The sequence below is a fragment of the Jaculus jaculus genome, chromosome 19 (genome assembly GCF_020740685.1).
Source record: "Jaculus jaculus isolate mJacJac1 chromosome 19, mJacJac1.mat.Y.cur, whole genome shotgun sequence".
NCBI classification, from domain to species: domain Eukaryota; kingdom Metazoa; phylum Chordata; class Mammalia; order Rodentia; family Dipodidae; genus Jaculus; species Jaculus jaculus.
In genome coordinates, this window is record NC_059120.1 from 26,536,389 (window position 1) to 26,555,001 (window position 18,613).

The following is an 18,613-nucleotide window of genomic DNA, read 5'->3' on the forward strand; positions in this document are numbered from 1 at the left end:
AGTGAGTCCAGTCCCACAGCAACTGGCACACAAGCTCAGATGGTGTCCCTTGCTTGCACCAGCTCAGGTGCCATCACTACCTTTCTGACATGCCAGCCGTCCACCATTGTCCTGTGGTGGGGAGCACAGACTGCTTCCGGGTCCCAGTGTTCCCAGCCAGAGTATGAGCTGCTTCAGTGCTTGGTGCCTCAGTGTCCCTCCTAGCTCAACTGCAGGCAGCTTTGGCACATTACTGCTTGAGAACACAAGCAGTAGATCAGGTGACTTTGGCAAGTGAGAGCCAAAGACCAGGCTGCTTGGCAACTGCCCCAGGCTGCCTCAGACTCTGATAGATTGTCAGTGGGAGGGCACAGAGGGGGGGTCCACCCACCTATGTGCCCATACACTGCCATGGGCAGACCACAGCACAAAAGAAATAACATGAAAAATCAAATACAAGAAAATCCAGATAGATCACACAGTCCTACAATGAATATATCAAACTAAAACATAGAAGAGTCATTAGGATCAGAACACCAAATTGAAGCTATGAGAAATTTAACCCTGACCAACCTACTGGTATAACTTGCAAGAAAGCAACAAAGAACCGATAATTGTGTGGATGCTGCCATCACTAAGCTAGAACTAATAGATGAGAAATTGGACAGAGTTCAAAGAGAGTTAAGATATTTGAGGGAGAGTGAAAAAAAAAAAAAAGGAAGACCTTAAAAATCAGCTGGCCATGCTAAATGAAGACATAAAGAAATAAAAGGATGAATTCCAAGAGTCATCAAGAAAATCAGAAAGTGATGTGAAAAGGGAGCTTGACAGGGGAATGGAAATTATACATAGAAAAGTAGTAAAAAATGCAAACTTTATTGAACAACTCCAAAACTCTGTAGATGCTCTCAAGAACAGAGTCAGCCAAGTGGAGGATAGAAACTCTGATCTGGAAGACAAAATGGAAGAAACAGTTTGAGAGTTCAAAAATGTCAGTAAGTTCAAAAGTTCCTGTGAACAGAACATGAGGGAATTGTGGGATACACTTAAACGTTCCAATATAAGGATCATTGGAATACCAGAAAGAGAAGAAATCTAGACCAAAGGCATGGAGAACTTATTTAAAAAAAATAATAATAATTGCAGAAACCTTCCCCAGTCTCTTAAAAGAAAGGCCCATCAAGATACAAGAATCCAAAAGAATGCCAAACAGACTGGACCAAAGGAGAAACTCTCCAAGACATATTGTCATTAAAACTCTAAACATTGACACCAAAGAGACAATCCTAAAAGCAGCTAGGGAAAACAACACACACCACTTTCAAAGGTAACACCATCAGAATTACTTCAGACTTCTCATTGGAAACCCTGAAAGCTAGAAGGGCCTGGAATGAAACTCTCCAAAGTCTAAGAACCCATGGCTTCCAACCCAAACTATGCAATCCAGCAAAAGTTTCCCTCACACTAGATGGTGAAAGGAAAACTTATCATGACAAAACTCAGCTTTATAATTACATAACACAAAACCAAACCTACAGAGAGTATTTCAGGAAATTCTCCACAGAGAAGAAACAAATAGTCAAACTCAAATGCATACAAGAAGCAGATCACAATAACCAAACACAGAGTAGGCACAAAAAACTTCAAAGTCCATGAAAACACCAACCCACATATACTATCACAATATACCAGGGATCAAATCAAATCTCACAGTAATTACACTAAATATTGATGGCTTTAATTCACCCATCAAGAGACACATGCTAACAAGATGGATCAAAAAACTAGATCCCTCAATCTGTTGTCTTCAAGAAACCCACCTCACCACTAAAGACAGATACCTCCTCAGGGTGAAAGGGTAGAAAACAATATTCCAAGCAAATGGGAATAAGAAACAAGCAGGCGTAGCTATATAAATATCAGATAAAATAGACTTCAAACCAAAAATAATTTTAAAAAGACAAAGAAGGCCACTTCCTACTTATCAAGGGAATGATTCATCAATGGGATATTACAATCATAAATCTGTATGTACCCAACACAGTGGTACCACAGTTCATAAAGCAAAACCTACTTCACAATAGAACAGAAATAACCACCAACACCATCAAAGTTGGAGACTTCAATACACCATTGTCAGTAATAGACAGATCATCCAAACAGCAGCTGAACAGGGAAGCAAGAGAGCTCAACAAAACCATAGATCAATTAAACCTAAAGGACATCTACAGAACTTTCCATCCCAAATCCACAGACTACACATTCTTCTCAGCAGACCATGGAACATTTTATAAAATAGACCATATACTGGGTCACAAAGACTGCCTCCACATATTTAGGAAGATGGACATAATTTCCTGCATGATATCAGATCCCAATGCTATATTGCTAGAAATCAACAACAAAAGACCCACCAAGAATCCCAACAGCACCTGGAAACTGAACAGCACACTTTTCAACAATAAATGGATAATGGATGAAAGAAAAAATAAAATTGCAAAATTTCTGGAATTGAATATGATAAGAGCACATCGTACCAAAACTTATGGAACACAATGAAGGCAGTCCTCAGGGGAAAATTCATAGCACTCAATGCCTTCATAAAAAGGCCAGAGAGATCCTAAATCAATAACCTAACCATCTACTTAAAGGCACAGTAAAAGCAAGAAACATCCAACCCAAAGAGCTCCAGAAGGAAAGAAATAATTAAAATCAGAGAAGAAATTAATGAATTAGAAACAAAGGAAACAATTAAGACAATTGACAAAACAAAGAGCTGGTTCTTTGAAAAAATAAACAAGTTGACAAACTCCTGGCCAATTTGGTCAAGCAAAAAAAAAAAGAGAGAAGATACAACTTAACAGAATTCAAAATGAAAAAGGAGAGATCACAACAGACATAAGTGAAATTGGCAGAATCATCAGGACTTATTTCAAAAACCTCTACTCCACAAAACTGGAAAATGTGGAGGAGATGGATAAATTCCTGGATTCATACCATCTATCAAAGCTAATCCCAGAGCAAATTAATCACCTCAATGAACCCATCACACTCATGCAGATTGAAAAAGTAATAAAAAACCTCCCCCAAAAGAAGAGTCCAGGAACAGATGGCTTCTCGGCTGAATTCTATCAAACCTTCATGGAAGAACTTAAACCAATCTTCCTCAAACTGTGCCACACAACTGGAGAACAAGGGAAAGCAACCCAACTCCTTTTATGAAGCTAGTATCACCCTAATTCCAAAACCAGGCAGAGATGCTACAAGAAAAGAAAACTAACGGCCTATTTCCCTGATGAACATAGATGCAAAGATCCTGAAAATAATCCTCAGAAACTGAATCCAACAACACATTCATCCCAGGAACACAGGGGTGGTTCAACATACGGAAATCTGTCAATGTAATATACCACATAAACAAGGTTAAACATAAAAACCACATGATCATTTCAATAGATGCAGAAAAGGCCTTTGACAAGATACATCATTCTGTGATCAAAACATTGGAGAAGATTGGCATGGTTGTTTCATAACTTAGCAACTTAACATAATAAAGGCAATATACAAAACTCCTAAGGCCCAAAAAATACTTAAAAGAGAGTGACCGGAGGAATTCATATTAAGATCACAAACAAGACAGGGTTGTCCACTCTCACCTCTGCTCTTCAATATAGTATTGGAAGTCCTAGCTCAAGCAATAAGACAGGAGAAGGAAATAAAAGGGATACAATTTGGAAAGGAAGAAGTTAAGTTAGTTCTATTTGCCAATGATATGTTTGTATATGTAAGAGACCGGAGAGACTCCATCCCAAAATTTCTGAAGGTGGTTAGCTCCTATAACAAAGTTGCAGAATACAATATCAATGCACAAAAATCTGTAGCCTTTCTACATGCAAATGACAAAGATACAGAGAAGGAAATAAGGGACATAGTCCCATTTACAATAGCAACAACAAAAAAAATAAAATACTTTGGAATAATATTAACCAAGGAAGTGAAAGATCTGTACAACAAAAACATAAAAACACTCAAAAAAGAAATTGAGGAGGACTTGAGAAAATGGAAAGGCATCGCATGCTCCTGGATAGGCAGAATGTGAAGATGACAATCCTACGAAAGGCAATATACAGATTTAATGCAATTCCAATTAAAATCCCTACAGTGTTCGCCACAGAACAGAAGATATGATGTCAAATTTCATATGGAAAGGCAGAAGGCCTCGCATATCCAAACATATCCTCAGCAAAAGAAATACCTCTGGAGGCATCACCATACCTGATCTAATGCTATATTACCAAGCTATAGTAATAAAAAAAAAAAATAGCATGGTACTAGAATAAAAACAGGAGTACAGACCAATGGAATAGACTTGAGGACCTGGAATTTGGGTTAAGCAACTGTAGCTACTTGATATTTGACAAAGGCCTGAACAATATAGGCTGGAAAAATGACAGCATCTTCAAAAAATGGTGCTGGACAAACTGGATAACCATATGCAGGAAACGGAAACTTGATCCACACATTTCACCATGCACTACACTCAAGTACAAATGGATCAAAGACCTCAATATAAGAACAGAAACTTGAATACTATTGGAAGAAAATTTAGGAAGTACTTTCCATGTTACAGGAATGGAAAAAGACTTCCTGAACAAAACCCCAGTAGCTCATGATCTTAAACAGTCACTCAACCAATGGGATCATATGCAGCTGAAGAGTTTCTTTACAAACAAGCATACAATAAACAAAGCCAATAGATTACACAAAGAATGGGAGAAAATATTTGTGGGTTATCCAACTGATAGGCCTAATCTCTAGAAACTACAAAGAACTCAAAAATCTAAACAGTAAGAAATCAAACACTCCACTCACAAAATGGGGCAAAGAGCTGAACAGGCAGTTCACAGAGGAAGAAATACAAATGGCAAACACACACTTAAGAAAATGTTCATCATCCCTAAAAATCAGAGAAATGCAAATAAAAACAACTATGAGATTCCATCTTATCCCAATAAGGATAGAAATCATCAAAAAATCAATTGAAAATAAATGTTGGCAAGGATGTGGAGAAGTAGGAACACTCATCCACTGTTGGTGGGAATGTAGGATGGTACAACCACTTTGGAAAGCAATATGGAGACTCCTGAAAAAGCTGACTATAGAGATACCAACAGACCCAGTTGTTCCCCTGCTGGGCATCTACCCTAAAACCTTCAAACCACAGGCAAGAGCGATTTGCTCAACCATGTTTATAGCAGCTCAATTCATAATAGCTAAGAACTGGAATCAACCCAGATGTCCATCACTAGAAGAATGGATAATTAAGATGTGGTATATATACACAATGGAACTCTATACAGCAGTGAGAAAAAAAATGACACAATGAAATTTGAGGAAAAATGGTTGAGCCTGGAACAGATAATTCTCAGTGAACTTACCCAATCACAGAAAAAAAAAAAAAATCGCCATATAATCTCACCCATCTACTGCACCTAATCTGAATCTACCCAAGATGTCCTATATATCCAGCAAGCATCTCATGGACTACTTAATAGGATGGGTTGGGAGCGAGGGTAGAGCAATGGAGGGGTGAGAAACACAAATCTAGATCTAAACAGCAATGGTACCATAAAATTCTACTTGCTAAAAGGCATACCAAATGGTGGAACCTTCACCAGGCCCTTACAGGGAACACCTGAACCACAAGACATTGGAGAGTGTATGATGAAGACTAACCTTAATCTTCTACATCTTCCCTCCCTCCCTCTCCCTCTCTTTCTCTCTCTCTCTCTCTCTCTCCTCTTTAACTCTTGTATATTAGTTATCTTTTTCCTCCTTTTCTTAGTGGGCACTGACCTGTAACTCCCAGTACCAGTATGTGGCTATCATCCACAATGAGCTTTTGATCAGAGTGACCTACAAGGTTTCCTAAAAGACAGACAGATTTCTGTCAGAGTACTTGATGATCCACCAAAGGGTAGTGGTAAGACCCTACTGCTGAAGACTATGTGGTTCACATATAAAATGGAATGGTATGCTGGAACTTGGAAGACAGTCAGTCCCCAGACAGTCAGTGTGTCTAGTGCCAGAGGGTGCTACATGGGCGACTGGGGGAAAATACCAATATCTGTTCAAGAAACTCATGGTATATTCTACTTAGCAGCAAATAACCTGTTGTGATGTCCACACAAGTGCAATAGTGGCACACAGACATGATGGGGAACCAACTGCTCTTGATTTAGCTAACTGATCCCCTCAGTGGTACGGGACCCATAGCTGGAGCTGGGAAACAAGTCAGAACCATATCCAAACATAAGCCCACTCTCCATTATCAAGCTACCATCAATTATGGGCTATAAGAGGGCCTACACTTATTAAATTCTCTATAAAAAGAAAAAGTTAAGGGTTATCTCATTTGTCCTGGTGCTAACTTACTCTTTATTGGAGTATCTGTTTCTCTTTTTCAGATAGTTGTAGACCCTAAGTAGAAAGCCACCCCATTATACCTCAAGAGGGTCCCAGGCTGAAACTAAAAAAAAATTGGCTAAACAAGAAAGGGTGCTATTTTCCTGTTGAACCAGATACCAGCTCAAGGGTTAAGGAGATCAACACAGAGAAAAATCAACTCCTACTAAATGAGAGAGCCAGAGCCCTAGAAGCCCCAACACCTCACCACTGAAGCAGACCTAAAATGAACCCCACATGGCTCATGGAAATTTTGTGGAGGAGGGAGCAGAAAGAATGTCAGAGCCACATGTTGGGTCATGATATGCAGAGACATTTATCTTATCCCTAACTGTGGGCTAACTCCACAATGCACGACCCATATACCTCAACAAGGAGGGGCAAAAGGGAGGGTGTAGGTCACAGGTGACCCTAATAATGGTACCAAACTGACTGTATTTGCTGAATATCAAACTAATTAATTTTTAAAAAAGAAAACACTACATGAAAAATGTTTAACATTACAGTGTCTCTCAATTCACCACTGACTTGGAAAGTAGTACCTTAGCCAAATAAACATTGCGGGTCCCTGGTATAAGGACCATTCTGCTTAAGGGTATTTCCTCCAGGAACTCCCTCCTCCCTTTTTTCTATTTCATATCATATTGGAGGAAAGAAAACATAATAAGGCACCATCTTTCTTTGACTACTTTATACCTAATTGTTATAGAAAATGTTAATCACTGGAAGAACAGACACACAAGAACAAAATATATAAGTTTTGGAGCAACTTTGTCAACTACTTACATACTTCATTTTTAACTATTCCTCATATATTAACGAAATCTCCTGCTGTTTACAAAACAAGTTGACAAATACACACCTACTTCCCATGCCATGAGGACTAGGTCCTGTGGTGTTCTATTGGAAGCCCAGAGCTCAGGAGGCTGAGGGAGCGGATTTGTATGTCTAAGTCCAGTATGGGGGCACACAATACAAACAAACAAACAAAGCAGAACCCAGCAATGGAACTGCAGAAACACAGAAGCTTAAGCTTAAAAGTCTGATATTGGGGCTTAGTAGTTAAGGCATTTGCCTGTGAAGCTTAAGGACCCATGTTGGATTCCCAACTACCCACAAAAGCCAGATGCACAAGGGGGCCCATGTGTCTGGAGTTCCTTTGCTGTTCCAGCAGTGGCTGGAGGCCTTTAGCATGCCCATTCTCTCCCCTCTCTATCTGCCCTCTTCTCTCTCTCAAAATGGATAAATTAAAAAAAAAATTCAAATAACAAAAAAGTCTGATACTAACAAAGGTGTTTTCTATGAGCTGAGGCACAGTCACATTGTTTTTAAAGATCTATTTTCTTAATATTACACTGTAGTTATGTAACATAAATTTAGATTGGTGAGCTAAATTATTTTTTTGATTAAGTGAGTCATCAGTAGAATTGCTAGTTATACATGATTCAACATTTTACTCAACTTTGGGTGGGGTATGTAGAAATAAGAATAGTGTATTTTAGATAATCGGATGCAATTTACACATTGTTCTTTTCTCCTTTCCAAACTCAATGCATAAACAAAGGAGACAGTGAGGATGTCTGCATATCATATAAACACTCAGTTGAAAAGTGACAAATTCAGGCCATCATCCAGCTATCTGAAGACATTTATCTTGATGACATTAAACATCTGGATGTTTCCAAATGCCAGGATGCTGGATGTCCTGCAGATAAAATGTCCTGATGATGGCTGGTTGAATATTTACTTATCTGTTTCATAAAGATGCCCATTTGCATGCATGCATCACTTCCCACTTCAGACACCCATGCAATTTTTGCATGAATACAGTAAGACATCATAGGCAGGAAGTATCATGTTTACATGGTCTATTATTACTCTTGGTAAAACAATGAGGTGCAGAAATGTCTATTTTTTTCATGTAAATAAGGCTAATTGTCATTTTAACCACATAAATTGAAAGGTAAAGATTTGCAAACTGTAGGTATCTAGATATTCCAGTTTTCATGTACAGTGGTCTACAAAGATACTGGAGAGGGGAGAAATATCACACAAAGCAGTCTCAGTTGACTGACTTAAATCTTAGGTTGAAATATTACTTCAAACATTTCCTCTCCTGCTATATTTCTAAGCATTTTATTCTCCTCAGTATATCTAGTTATGCCATACAGTTAAAATGACAAATTCACACTTCTGTCATGGAAACATTCATGTTCTGAGAGATGGCTTGCCATGAGGGTGGTAATAAACATAAATTCTATATTTTGGCTTTTCATTAGACTCTAATTTCTCTGCATCATCAAAGAGTGGCTGTGCCAACTTTTGGGCAATATTTTGTTTAGTGTAATTGAAGAAAAGGCCATTCTTATAAAGGAAAATGTTATTATAAGGAACAATATGTATTTTGTGTACCAGCTTAAAAGAAAGATTAATGTTTTCTTTTCAATTTTTACCACTTTAAAATAATTCTGTGTATGTGTTAACACCATTTCTAAGCTCTTTAAATCAAGATTGCTTACACTTCTTACTAGAAAAGGAAAATGAATGCTAAAGTGAAAAACAATTCCCCAATAGCTAGAACCGATTAGGGCAATCAAGCATCAGACAAGAGCATTACACACGCCGGCTCCGAGTGAGCGCAGTACCTCTGGGGTCGCTGAGAGTGGAGCCGAAGGCGCTGATGACCACAGCGGCTTTCAGTTGCACCACCTGCTCTTCATCTTCTCTCCAGTTCCCAGTTTCATCCTGCTCAGTCCGGACGAACTGCATGGCAACAATTTTCCCACCTTTTACAATCACCTTCCGTGGGGATAAAAAAGGCAGAAACTCACACTTCTCTTCTTTGGCAAGTTCCATCTGAAACAAAACAAAGACAGAAAAAATAATTGAAAATATTGGTCATTCTAGACCACATTTGGTTTTCAAGACAATCACGCATGCCATTGGTTATAATGTTTAAAATTGCAGGAGTTGATTTTTCAAATAATTCTTTATAAAAATTATTTATTTATTTGAGAGAGTAAGAGGGAGAGAGAATAGGGGCCTCAAGGCCTCCAGCCACTGCAAACGAACTGCAGATGCATGCACCACATTGTGCACCTGGCTTATGTGCATACTGGGGAATCGAACCTAGGTTCTTGGACTTTGCAGGCAAGCATCTTAACCACTAAGCCATCTCTCAAGCATGGAAGTGATTGTTTTTCACCTAAGCTGAGTTTCAGTTATCAGGTATTTACTCTGAGGAGGGAGGGAGGGTTTTGAGTGTGAACTGCGACATCAAAGTTTACAGACAATGGCACTATAAAGTATTCCCAGTCTTGGCTGTAGCTTCATTGGCAGAGCACTTGTATAGCATGTCTGAAGTCCTGGGGTCAGTTTCAAGCTCCCCAAAGTGTTTCCCCAAGCTTTATTTATTAACAGCTGGTGACAAGTGAGGTTCTCGACTCTAGTAGCCTCATCTCTTTCTGCTTTCATTTCTGCAAAGTATGCTGTCTTTTTAATTAAGCTACATATGGAAATAAGTACTTCTTGTTGCTAATTGGCTCCATATATAAAACAGAAAAGAACATCAAAAAAGTTGGTGGGCCTGTCTGACAGTACACATATAATAGGTTGGAGAAAAGAAAGTTAGATTAACTTTGAAGAGCTAAGAAATTAAAGAAAAATACATATTCTTATTTCTATAAAGGCACAGTTATGAATATTATAAATAAAAAATTGAAGAAGAGAAATAAGCATGGTCCTTCTAGAGAATTCCCCTTCTTGCCCATCTTTTCTATAATTCATTCCACCATCAAGTTGGGATACCCTGACTTTTATTGGTTTTTATATTTATTTTTATTATTTAAAATATTTTTTTATTTATTTGCAAGGAAACTGAAGGGGGGGGGGAGAAGGAGAGAGAGGAGAATGAATGGACATCCAGGGCCTCTAGCCACTGCAAGTGAACCCAGATGCACGTACCACTCTGTGTATCTGGCTTTAAGTGGGTACTGTGGAATCAAACTTGGCTTCTTAGGCTTTGCACCTTTACCACCTTTACCATTGAACCATCTCTCCAGCCCTAGTTTTAATATTTATAAAAGGCTGCTCATTAATACAGAGTAAATTTATTATTTTCCACTCATTATCTTAGAAGATAACGATGTTTTACCAGTATAATTTGAATTAGTACACTGAGTGTTCTTTACAGTAAATGAAAAAAGAAGAAAGTAGAAACCATGCTTCTGTTGAGGTCTTGCACATCCCTGGGGAAGGCAGGTGGGCCCCAATGGGACTTCTGGAAAATGAAGTTGAGAGGGCTACTTGTGAGTACGAACTTGCAAGCCAAATGAACTCAAGATGGATAATTTGCTAGATATGGGAAAGTGTTCAAGGTAGGACACCTCTCTCAGGAATCTATGTGACCAGCAGTCCAAAACCACCTAGAAGACTTGTTATAACCAACTGCATGGCCCATTTGACCTCCACATTCTATCAAGTTAGGGCAGGATAGGGGAGGATTTGCATATCTATCAAATTCCTGGCTGTGCTCCTGCTCCAAGGATGACACCTTGTAAACTATTATTTTATGAGACTCACTACTTTAGTGATCCATATATACCACACATTCTTGGGATTAAAATACTTCCTTACAGAGTTACAGTACATAAAGAGAGATATACAGGACACTTATGGTATAAGAGCTATAAAGACTGTGACATTAAGAAAAGATATTTGAAAAGGACTCCCAGAGTAGGATGCACTATAAAAACAATTTGGAAATTCCCATCTGTACTCTATATTAGCATTAAGCTAGGTCTAGCAATAAGTTTAGGTCTTATTTAGATTTTTATAAACTTCACTTGCCATTTATTTATTTATTTATTTGCAGTGAGTGTGAGTGACAGATGGAGATAGCGAAAAGCCCACACAAAAGAGGAGAATGGGCATGCCGCTGCAAATGAACCCCAGCTGCATGCACCACTTTGTATAGTTGGCTTAAAGTGGTGGGTGCTGAGAAATTGAAACCAGACTTCAGGCTTTGCAAGCAAGCACTTTTATCTGCTGAGTCATTTCACCAGCCCACTTGAAGGTTGGGTTTTTTGTTTGTTTGTTTGTTTTCTCCTTCTCAAGGTAGATTCTCAATCTGGCCAAGGTGACCTGGAATTCATTATATAGCCTCAGGCTGGCCTCTAACTCAGTGATCCTCCTACCTCAGCCTCCTGAGTGCTGGAATTAAACACATGTGACACCACACCCAGCAGAATGAGAGAGTGAGGAAGAGAGAGGGAGAGAGAGAATGAATATGGGTACACGAGGGCCTCTAACTACTGTAAACAAACTCCAGATGCATATGCCACTATGTGCATCTGTCTTTAGGTGGGTACTGGGGAATCAAACTCAGGTAATTAAGCTTTTAAGACAAGCACCTTAACTGCTAAGCCGTCTCTCCAGCCCCCACTTTAAGTTTTTAAAATCAGACTATAAGGCTGGAGAGACGGCTTAGTGGTTAAGGCACTTGCCTACAAAGCCTGAGGACACCAGGTTTGATTCCCCACTACCCACATAAGCACAAGGTGACACATTTGTTTGGAGTTTATTTGCAGTGGCTGGAGGCCCTGGCATGCCCATTCTCTCTCTGTCTCTTCCTATCTCTCTTACTCATTTTTTTTCCTCTCTCAAATATATAAATAAAATATGCAATCAAACTATATATATAAAATGATGAACATCAGTTTCCTTTTAATTTTTTTTGTTCATTTTTTTTTTTATTTATTTAGTTGAGAGCAACAGACAGAGACTAGAGGGCTGGGATGGTTGCTCAGTGATTAAAGGTGTTTGTTTGCAAAGCCTGTTGGCCCAGGGTTCAATTCTCCAATATCCACCTAAAGCTAGACACATAAAGTGTCACATGTGTTTTGAGGGTTTTTTTTTGTTGTTGTTTTTATGCAGTTTTAAGCACACCCACACTCTCCCTCTTTTGCAAATAAATAAAAATATCTAAAAAAGAAATTAGTAATAGGATGGCCAATGGATATGTGGCCTATTGTGGTAGTAATTACATAAAGCAGTGGACTTGTAAGTGCTTCCTGTTTGAACAAGGAGATAAAAACTGAGTAGAATTGAATAGGGTGATACATGCTTTGACTGTTTTGTAGGTAATATTTCCATATGTAAAATTTGGATAACAAAACTAAGTAATTGGTATATTATGTTATTTAAAGCAATTCACAAAGTTAAAGTTCCTAAAACAATATTTAGCTTTTAGAAGTTACAAAAAAAGAGCTATTCAAGCACAGTTGACTTTTCTAGATGTATTTTTTTTTCTAGTTATTCTTCAGGTATTCAATATCACATAATGATCAGATTGGATATAATTTCAAAAGTTAAAAAAAAGGAAGAATAAAACAAACTTTAGGACCTTTTTTTACTTACCTAGAAAATTTAAAAAATGCAGAATTTCTGGGAGGCAATGCAGTCATTGAATTAAAAAATATGAAAGTGAAAATAAATAGGACATAGTATGGGTGTTTTTTTTCTGTATCATTTTGTTATTTTTGCATAGTGTAATACCTTTTAACTGCAACATAAACACATTTGTTGTGCTTAAAAAATGTTAAATGATGGTGAATTTTAGTGGTGATACCACAGTTGATTGAATGCCACTGCCAAACATCCAGGGTCAGAGTGAGTGGACAGACTGCCCTTGGTAGTACTGCTCTCTGTGATGCGCAGAGCGCCGCAGGGGGCGGAGGGCGCGTCCTGGGACTGACTGGGGACTCGCTCAGTCCTAGTCCTATGGTCTCACTCTAGCCTGGGCAGATATGGAATTCATTATGTAATCTCAAGCTGGCTTCAAACTCACAGTGGTCCTCCTACCTTGTTTTCCCAAGTGCTGGGATGAAAGTCATGTACCAACATACCCAGCTCTTGTTTATTTTCACTTAGTAGATATTCTTACACACAGATACTCACTGATACTATTTGACCAATTAAGAACTAAATTGGTAAAGAAATTTAAAGATCTATAGCAAATCAAGAGTACTAAAATTTTAAAATTAAAATCACCATTTATTTTCCCCTGTGCTTGTTTATGCTATAATTTTGAGTTTTGTACATAAAGAAACTGGATCCATGTTATATAATATAGAAAATTGATTTTAATATATTTTCCACTCACAGGTTAATGTTCTAATGTGTCAATGTGGATAACCTGAATATGAAGTAAATGAATTTCACATTTAGATTTTAGTTTCAACCCCAAGATACATTAATTATTCATATGCAAATATTCTAAAGTTTTAAAAATCCAAAATCTAAAACAATTCTGGTTCTCAGCACTTTGCATAAGGAATGCCCACTCTGTATTTCTTTGTTGAAAATGAGAAGTATAGTCTCAGGAAAGAGAATGATATACTAATAGATGGCAAAACTGACATGGGTAATACCTAAACCTAATTCTATGTGGTCTTCATTTTGTCCAAGGAGAGCAATGCACTCTGTGTTGCAGGAAGATAGAAGACGATGAGTTTAGCTGCTGAACCTGAAAGGATGAAAGTGAAACAGGAAAGGATGGAGTAGGCTGTTTAGAGGTAGGCTGTGTGAAGGTAACATAAAAGGGAAGAAAAGATTCAAGTTTTCCAATCTAAGTGCATGCAGGGGTTTTCTAAACTCATGGGAGATAGTAACCAAGGCACAGCCTTATGAAGCCAATGCCACCAAAGAATTAGGAGACATTATGAGTCTAGTGATAAGGCATGTTCAGGACAAAGGGAGTATTTCTTCACAAAGTGGGGCCAGGTGTGGTGGTGCATGCCTTTAATCCCAGCATTTAGGAGGCAGAGTAGGAGGATCACCATGAGTTTGAGTATACCCTGAGAATACATAGTGAATTTCAGGTCATCCGGGGCTACAGTGAAACTCTAATCCAAAAAATATATATACACATACACACATGATATTCAAATTAATGAAAGAGAAAACAACTAGCAGTAGATTGAGTGAATGGCTACTGAGCATTCCTTCAGTGTGAGTCACACTGGGCAGGCAGAAGATAAGATAAGATATATTTCCTGGCTAGATCATCCTATATCGTGATGCTGATAGAAAACAAAATAAAACAAAACAAAACATGAAGATCCTCCTCAGTTATCTGTTACCATTCCGAAAGGATGGACCTTACTGGCCAGTTGTCTAACCATGTGCACCTACTATGTATTTTGTTATTCAAATTAGCCAGTTATTTTAGCCAGGATATGGTGGTACATGTCTTTAATCCCAGCACTCCAGGGAGGCTCAGATTCCTATTAGTTTGAGGCCAGCTTGAGTGAATTCCAGTTCACCCTGTTGTAGTAGGAAACCCTACCTTGAAAAAACAAAAAAAAAAAACTAACCAGCTTTTTTTTTAAAAATTATTTATTTATTTATTTGAGAGCAACAGACACAGAGAGAAAGACAGGTAGAGGGAGAGAGAGAGAATGGGCACGCCAGGGCTTCCAGCCTCTGCAAACAAACTCCAGATGCGTGGGCCCCCTTGTGCATCTGGCTAACGTGGGACCTGGGAAACCGAGCCTCGAACCGGGGTCCTTAGGCTTCATAGGCAAGCGCTTAACCGCTAAGCCATCTCTCCAGCCCACTAACCAGCTTTTTATGCTATGTAATTCACAAGCATGCAGCATTTCACTACTTAAAGCTGGCCAATGATCATGACAGCATTGTTGAGAAACTGGCATGTAATTGCACCTATTCATTACATGTTACCTACTGACTTGTTTGTATTAGTTTCCTCCTCACTTTGATTCAAATGCCCAACAGAACAACATAAAGGAGGAAGCACTTTTTGTTTTGTTTGCTTTTTCCGAGATAGCATCTTTCTCTAGCCCAGGCTGACCTGGAATTCACCATGAGCTCACAGAATCCTCCTACCTGCCTCCCAAGTGCTTGGATTAAAGGCATGCACCACTACATCTGTAGGGACGAACTTTTAAATTTATGATTTCAGAGGATTCAGTCCACGGATTCTGAGTCTTATGTACTTGGGCAGAATATGATGGCAAGGGAAGCATAGAGTAGGACAGCTTCTTCAACTCATTGTAACTAGGAAGTGGAGAGTGTCAGAAAGAGACAGAGAGAGGGACTGGACAAACACTCATAGTGCAAGCATGAGTACCGAAGTTCAGAACCGCAACACCTACGTAAAAAGCCTGATGCTATGGAAGACAGTCATTTGTAATCCCAGCCAAACCTCAGGGCAAGAAGGAAATTAGAAACCATAGAATTTTCTGGTATATTGGGAGCCAGCTAGCCTGGCAAAATAGTGATAAACAAGAGACCCTACTCCAATAGAGATGGGAAGTGAGGATCAACATCCAAAAATTGTTCTCTGACCTCCCCATTCATACTGTGACAGGTGCACACCTGTACTACACTCATGAACATACATATCCATGTAGATGAACACCATGCTGCCCCAGCAGATACACCAAAACAAAATAGACAGAAGGAGAGAGAAACAGAATCAGAAAGCAAAAAAGAGAAAAGATGGCTGGAGAGATGGCTCAGCGGTTAAGCGCTTACCTAAGGACTCCGGTTTGAGGTTTAATTCTCCAGGACCCACGTTAGCCAGATGCACAAGGGGGTGCACGTGTCTGGAGTTTTTTTGAAGTGGCCAGAGGCCCTGGTACGCCCATTCTCTCTCTCTCTCTCTCTCTCTCTCTCTCTCTCTCTCTCTCTCTCTCTCTATGTGCCTTTTTCTCTCTCTCCATTGCTTTCAAATAAATAAATAAAGTAAACAAAAAAGAGAAGTTGGGGGAGGGAGCCAAGAACATGAAAGAACAAGGGGCAAAATAGTCTCAAGGATCTGACACTAGTTACTTATCTCCTCCAGCTAGACCCTCCTCCTAGAGTTGACAGAACCTCCAAAATTATCTTTGCTCACTAATCAAACTTTCAACACAAGAACCTACATGTCAATCAAGTCAGAATGCTGTCCTTAGGACAATCATTGCATTAAGCAAACATACAAACTTCTTCCAATAATTACTCAAGGAAATACAGTAGTAAACAGCAATAATTTTGACTGTTTAGCTTTTAGGCTCAATCAATTAGTTTTTGGCTTTATTTCTCACCCAGTATTGGGAAAGTGAAAAAAAAAAATCTTACTTTTGATTTTCACCTACATATTCAGGGAAAGATACATGACTGATGCCAAGTGAAATAAAAATAGTGCACTATAGCATGCAATAATGACAATAATTTTACTGATTAACTTCATGTAATGTGATGATTTGGTCTGATTAATATTACAGGCATCATACTGTAGAAATTATGAAACAACTTAATTTACTATAATTAAAAGCATGATGTCAACTCAATTTTAGATTGCATATAGGCAAAGTGAGCTCAGGTTGAACACCATAATGAGCAGTATTCGAAACCAGAATATGTTAAATTTTGGAATAACTTCTAATATGACAAAGTTTAAGAAGCGATATGCAAAAACAATAAAAGATGGTTCTCTAGAATCAGGACATCTAACTACTTTTCAGTTTGATGAGAACAAAAACAAATACAAAATGCTATTTGTAATCAATTTTGTTCAGTAGTATACTTAGGCCAATAATAATCCTAAAAAAAAATCTCAGATGCTTTATATTCCTGTCAATGTATATATAGCCAAACACTGATTAAGTTGCTATTGCATACAAAAATGGTGTTATTAACCAAGAAAAAAAAAATATTTGCCTTAAAACAAATCTCATAAAAGCAGAAAATCAGCAATTATGTTTACTATGATAATGTGTGACAGATTCTTTGCCCGATTAAATTTTCTTTGGATCCTGAACCTACTCTTAGACCCATCTGTGTGCTTTCTCATAAAACCCAGGGTCAGCAAGATATCTGGCTAGTTCAAATTATCAAGAATCCCTAACTCTCAATAGCTGGTAACCCTTGTTTTTTAATCAGTTTCCTCATTTCCTGCCACCTACATGGTGATATCTGATCACACTGCCTATTTTCACAAAGAAATATTTTGGGCCTGGTGAGGTGGCAGTGACAAATACTTTAATCTTAGCACTAGCAAGGTCAAGGTAGGAGCTCATTCTGAGTTCAAGACCAGCTTGAGACTACATAGGGAATTCTAGGTCAACCTAGTCTAGAGTGAGACCCTACCTTGAAAAGCCAAAAAGCTGAGGATACTCAACACATATCAAAGCAGAAATCCAGAGGCTCCTAAGAGCACATCACTGAAGTAGACTTAAAACATACCCACCAAGGCTCACAGAATTTTGCAGAAGAGATGGCAGAAAGATTGTAGGAGTCACAGGTTGGGATATCTTGCCCAGAGGCATGGCTCCCCCAGTAACTGACTGCTGTTCCTACAACACATAACCCACAACCTTATGGGAATACTGATAACCCCTGAAGACCCCTTGTGGAAGGGGGCAGGTAGGAGGGAAAAGATGGTACCAACACATGATATATCCACACAAAATAATGTTCTTAACAATAAAATAAATAAAATATAAGTAAATTTGTTTCACAAATATAGTCAATAAGACTAAACCTTCCTCCAGAAAATTCTTTTTTTGATGTTTTAATCTACTTTCACCCTACCCTGTGACTATTAATTATAACTTGTCTATTTTGCCATTGGAGTTAATCTCTACAAAGGTATGACTTTAAAGGATATGCCTAGGGTAGGGTTTCATGCTGAACTGATAGGGCCAAGTTGTTTTATTTGTTTGTTTTGTTTTTTGCAAGACAGAACAAAGGTAGGGCTTAGAGAAGTTTTAGGAAACCTCATATCTAATGCAGCAAGAATCTTTACTATGTATAAACATAGTACATTTCTTCAATGGAGAGTTGTGGTGCATATTCAATGAATCAGACAATGCCTTAGCTGAGTCCTTCCTAATGGTTTGTGTTACCATTCACTTGTAAAAACCTATGAATTCAATGTAAGTGATCATTTAGAGGCTCAAAAGTGGCACACAAGGGGCATTTTACCTATCAAGCAGGGCACACATAGAAATGACAGTGTAGAGCTGGCTGTGGTGACACACCTTTAATTCCAGGTACCAAGGAGGGCAGAGGTATGAGGATTAATATGAGTTCAAGGACAGCCTGGAACTACAAAGTGAGTTCTAGCTTCACTTGGGCTAGAGTGAGATCCTACCTCAAAAAA

At 38.5% G+C, this 18,613-nt stretch overlaps 1 protein-coding gene across 2 annotated transcripts in view; it reads right to left on the reverse strand.

The window, feature by feature from the left end:
- The window catches only part of Dpyd (dihydropyrimidine dehydrogenase), a 1,202,971-nt gene that overhangs the window by 549,867 nt on the left and 634,491 nt on the right, over nt 1-18,613 (reverse strand). For both annotated transcript variants that reach the window (XM_045137960.1, XM_045137961.1), the window contains one exon: nt 9,090-9,300. In XM_045137960.1, the coding sequence (XP_044993895.1) occupies nt 9,090-9,300 (211 nt within the window). The remainder of the gene's footprint in view (nt 1-9,089; nt 9,301-18,613) is intronic.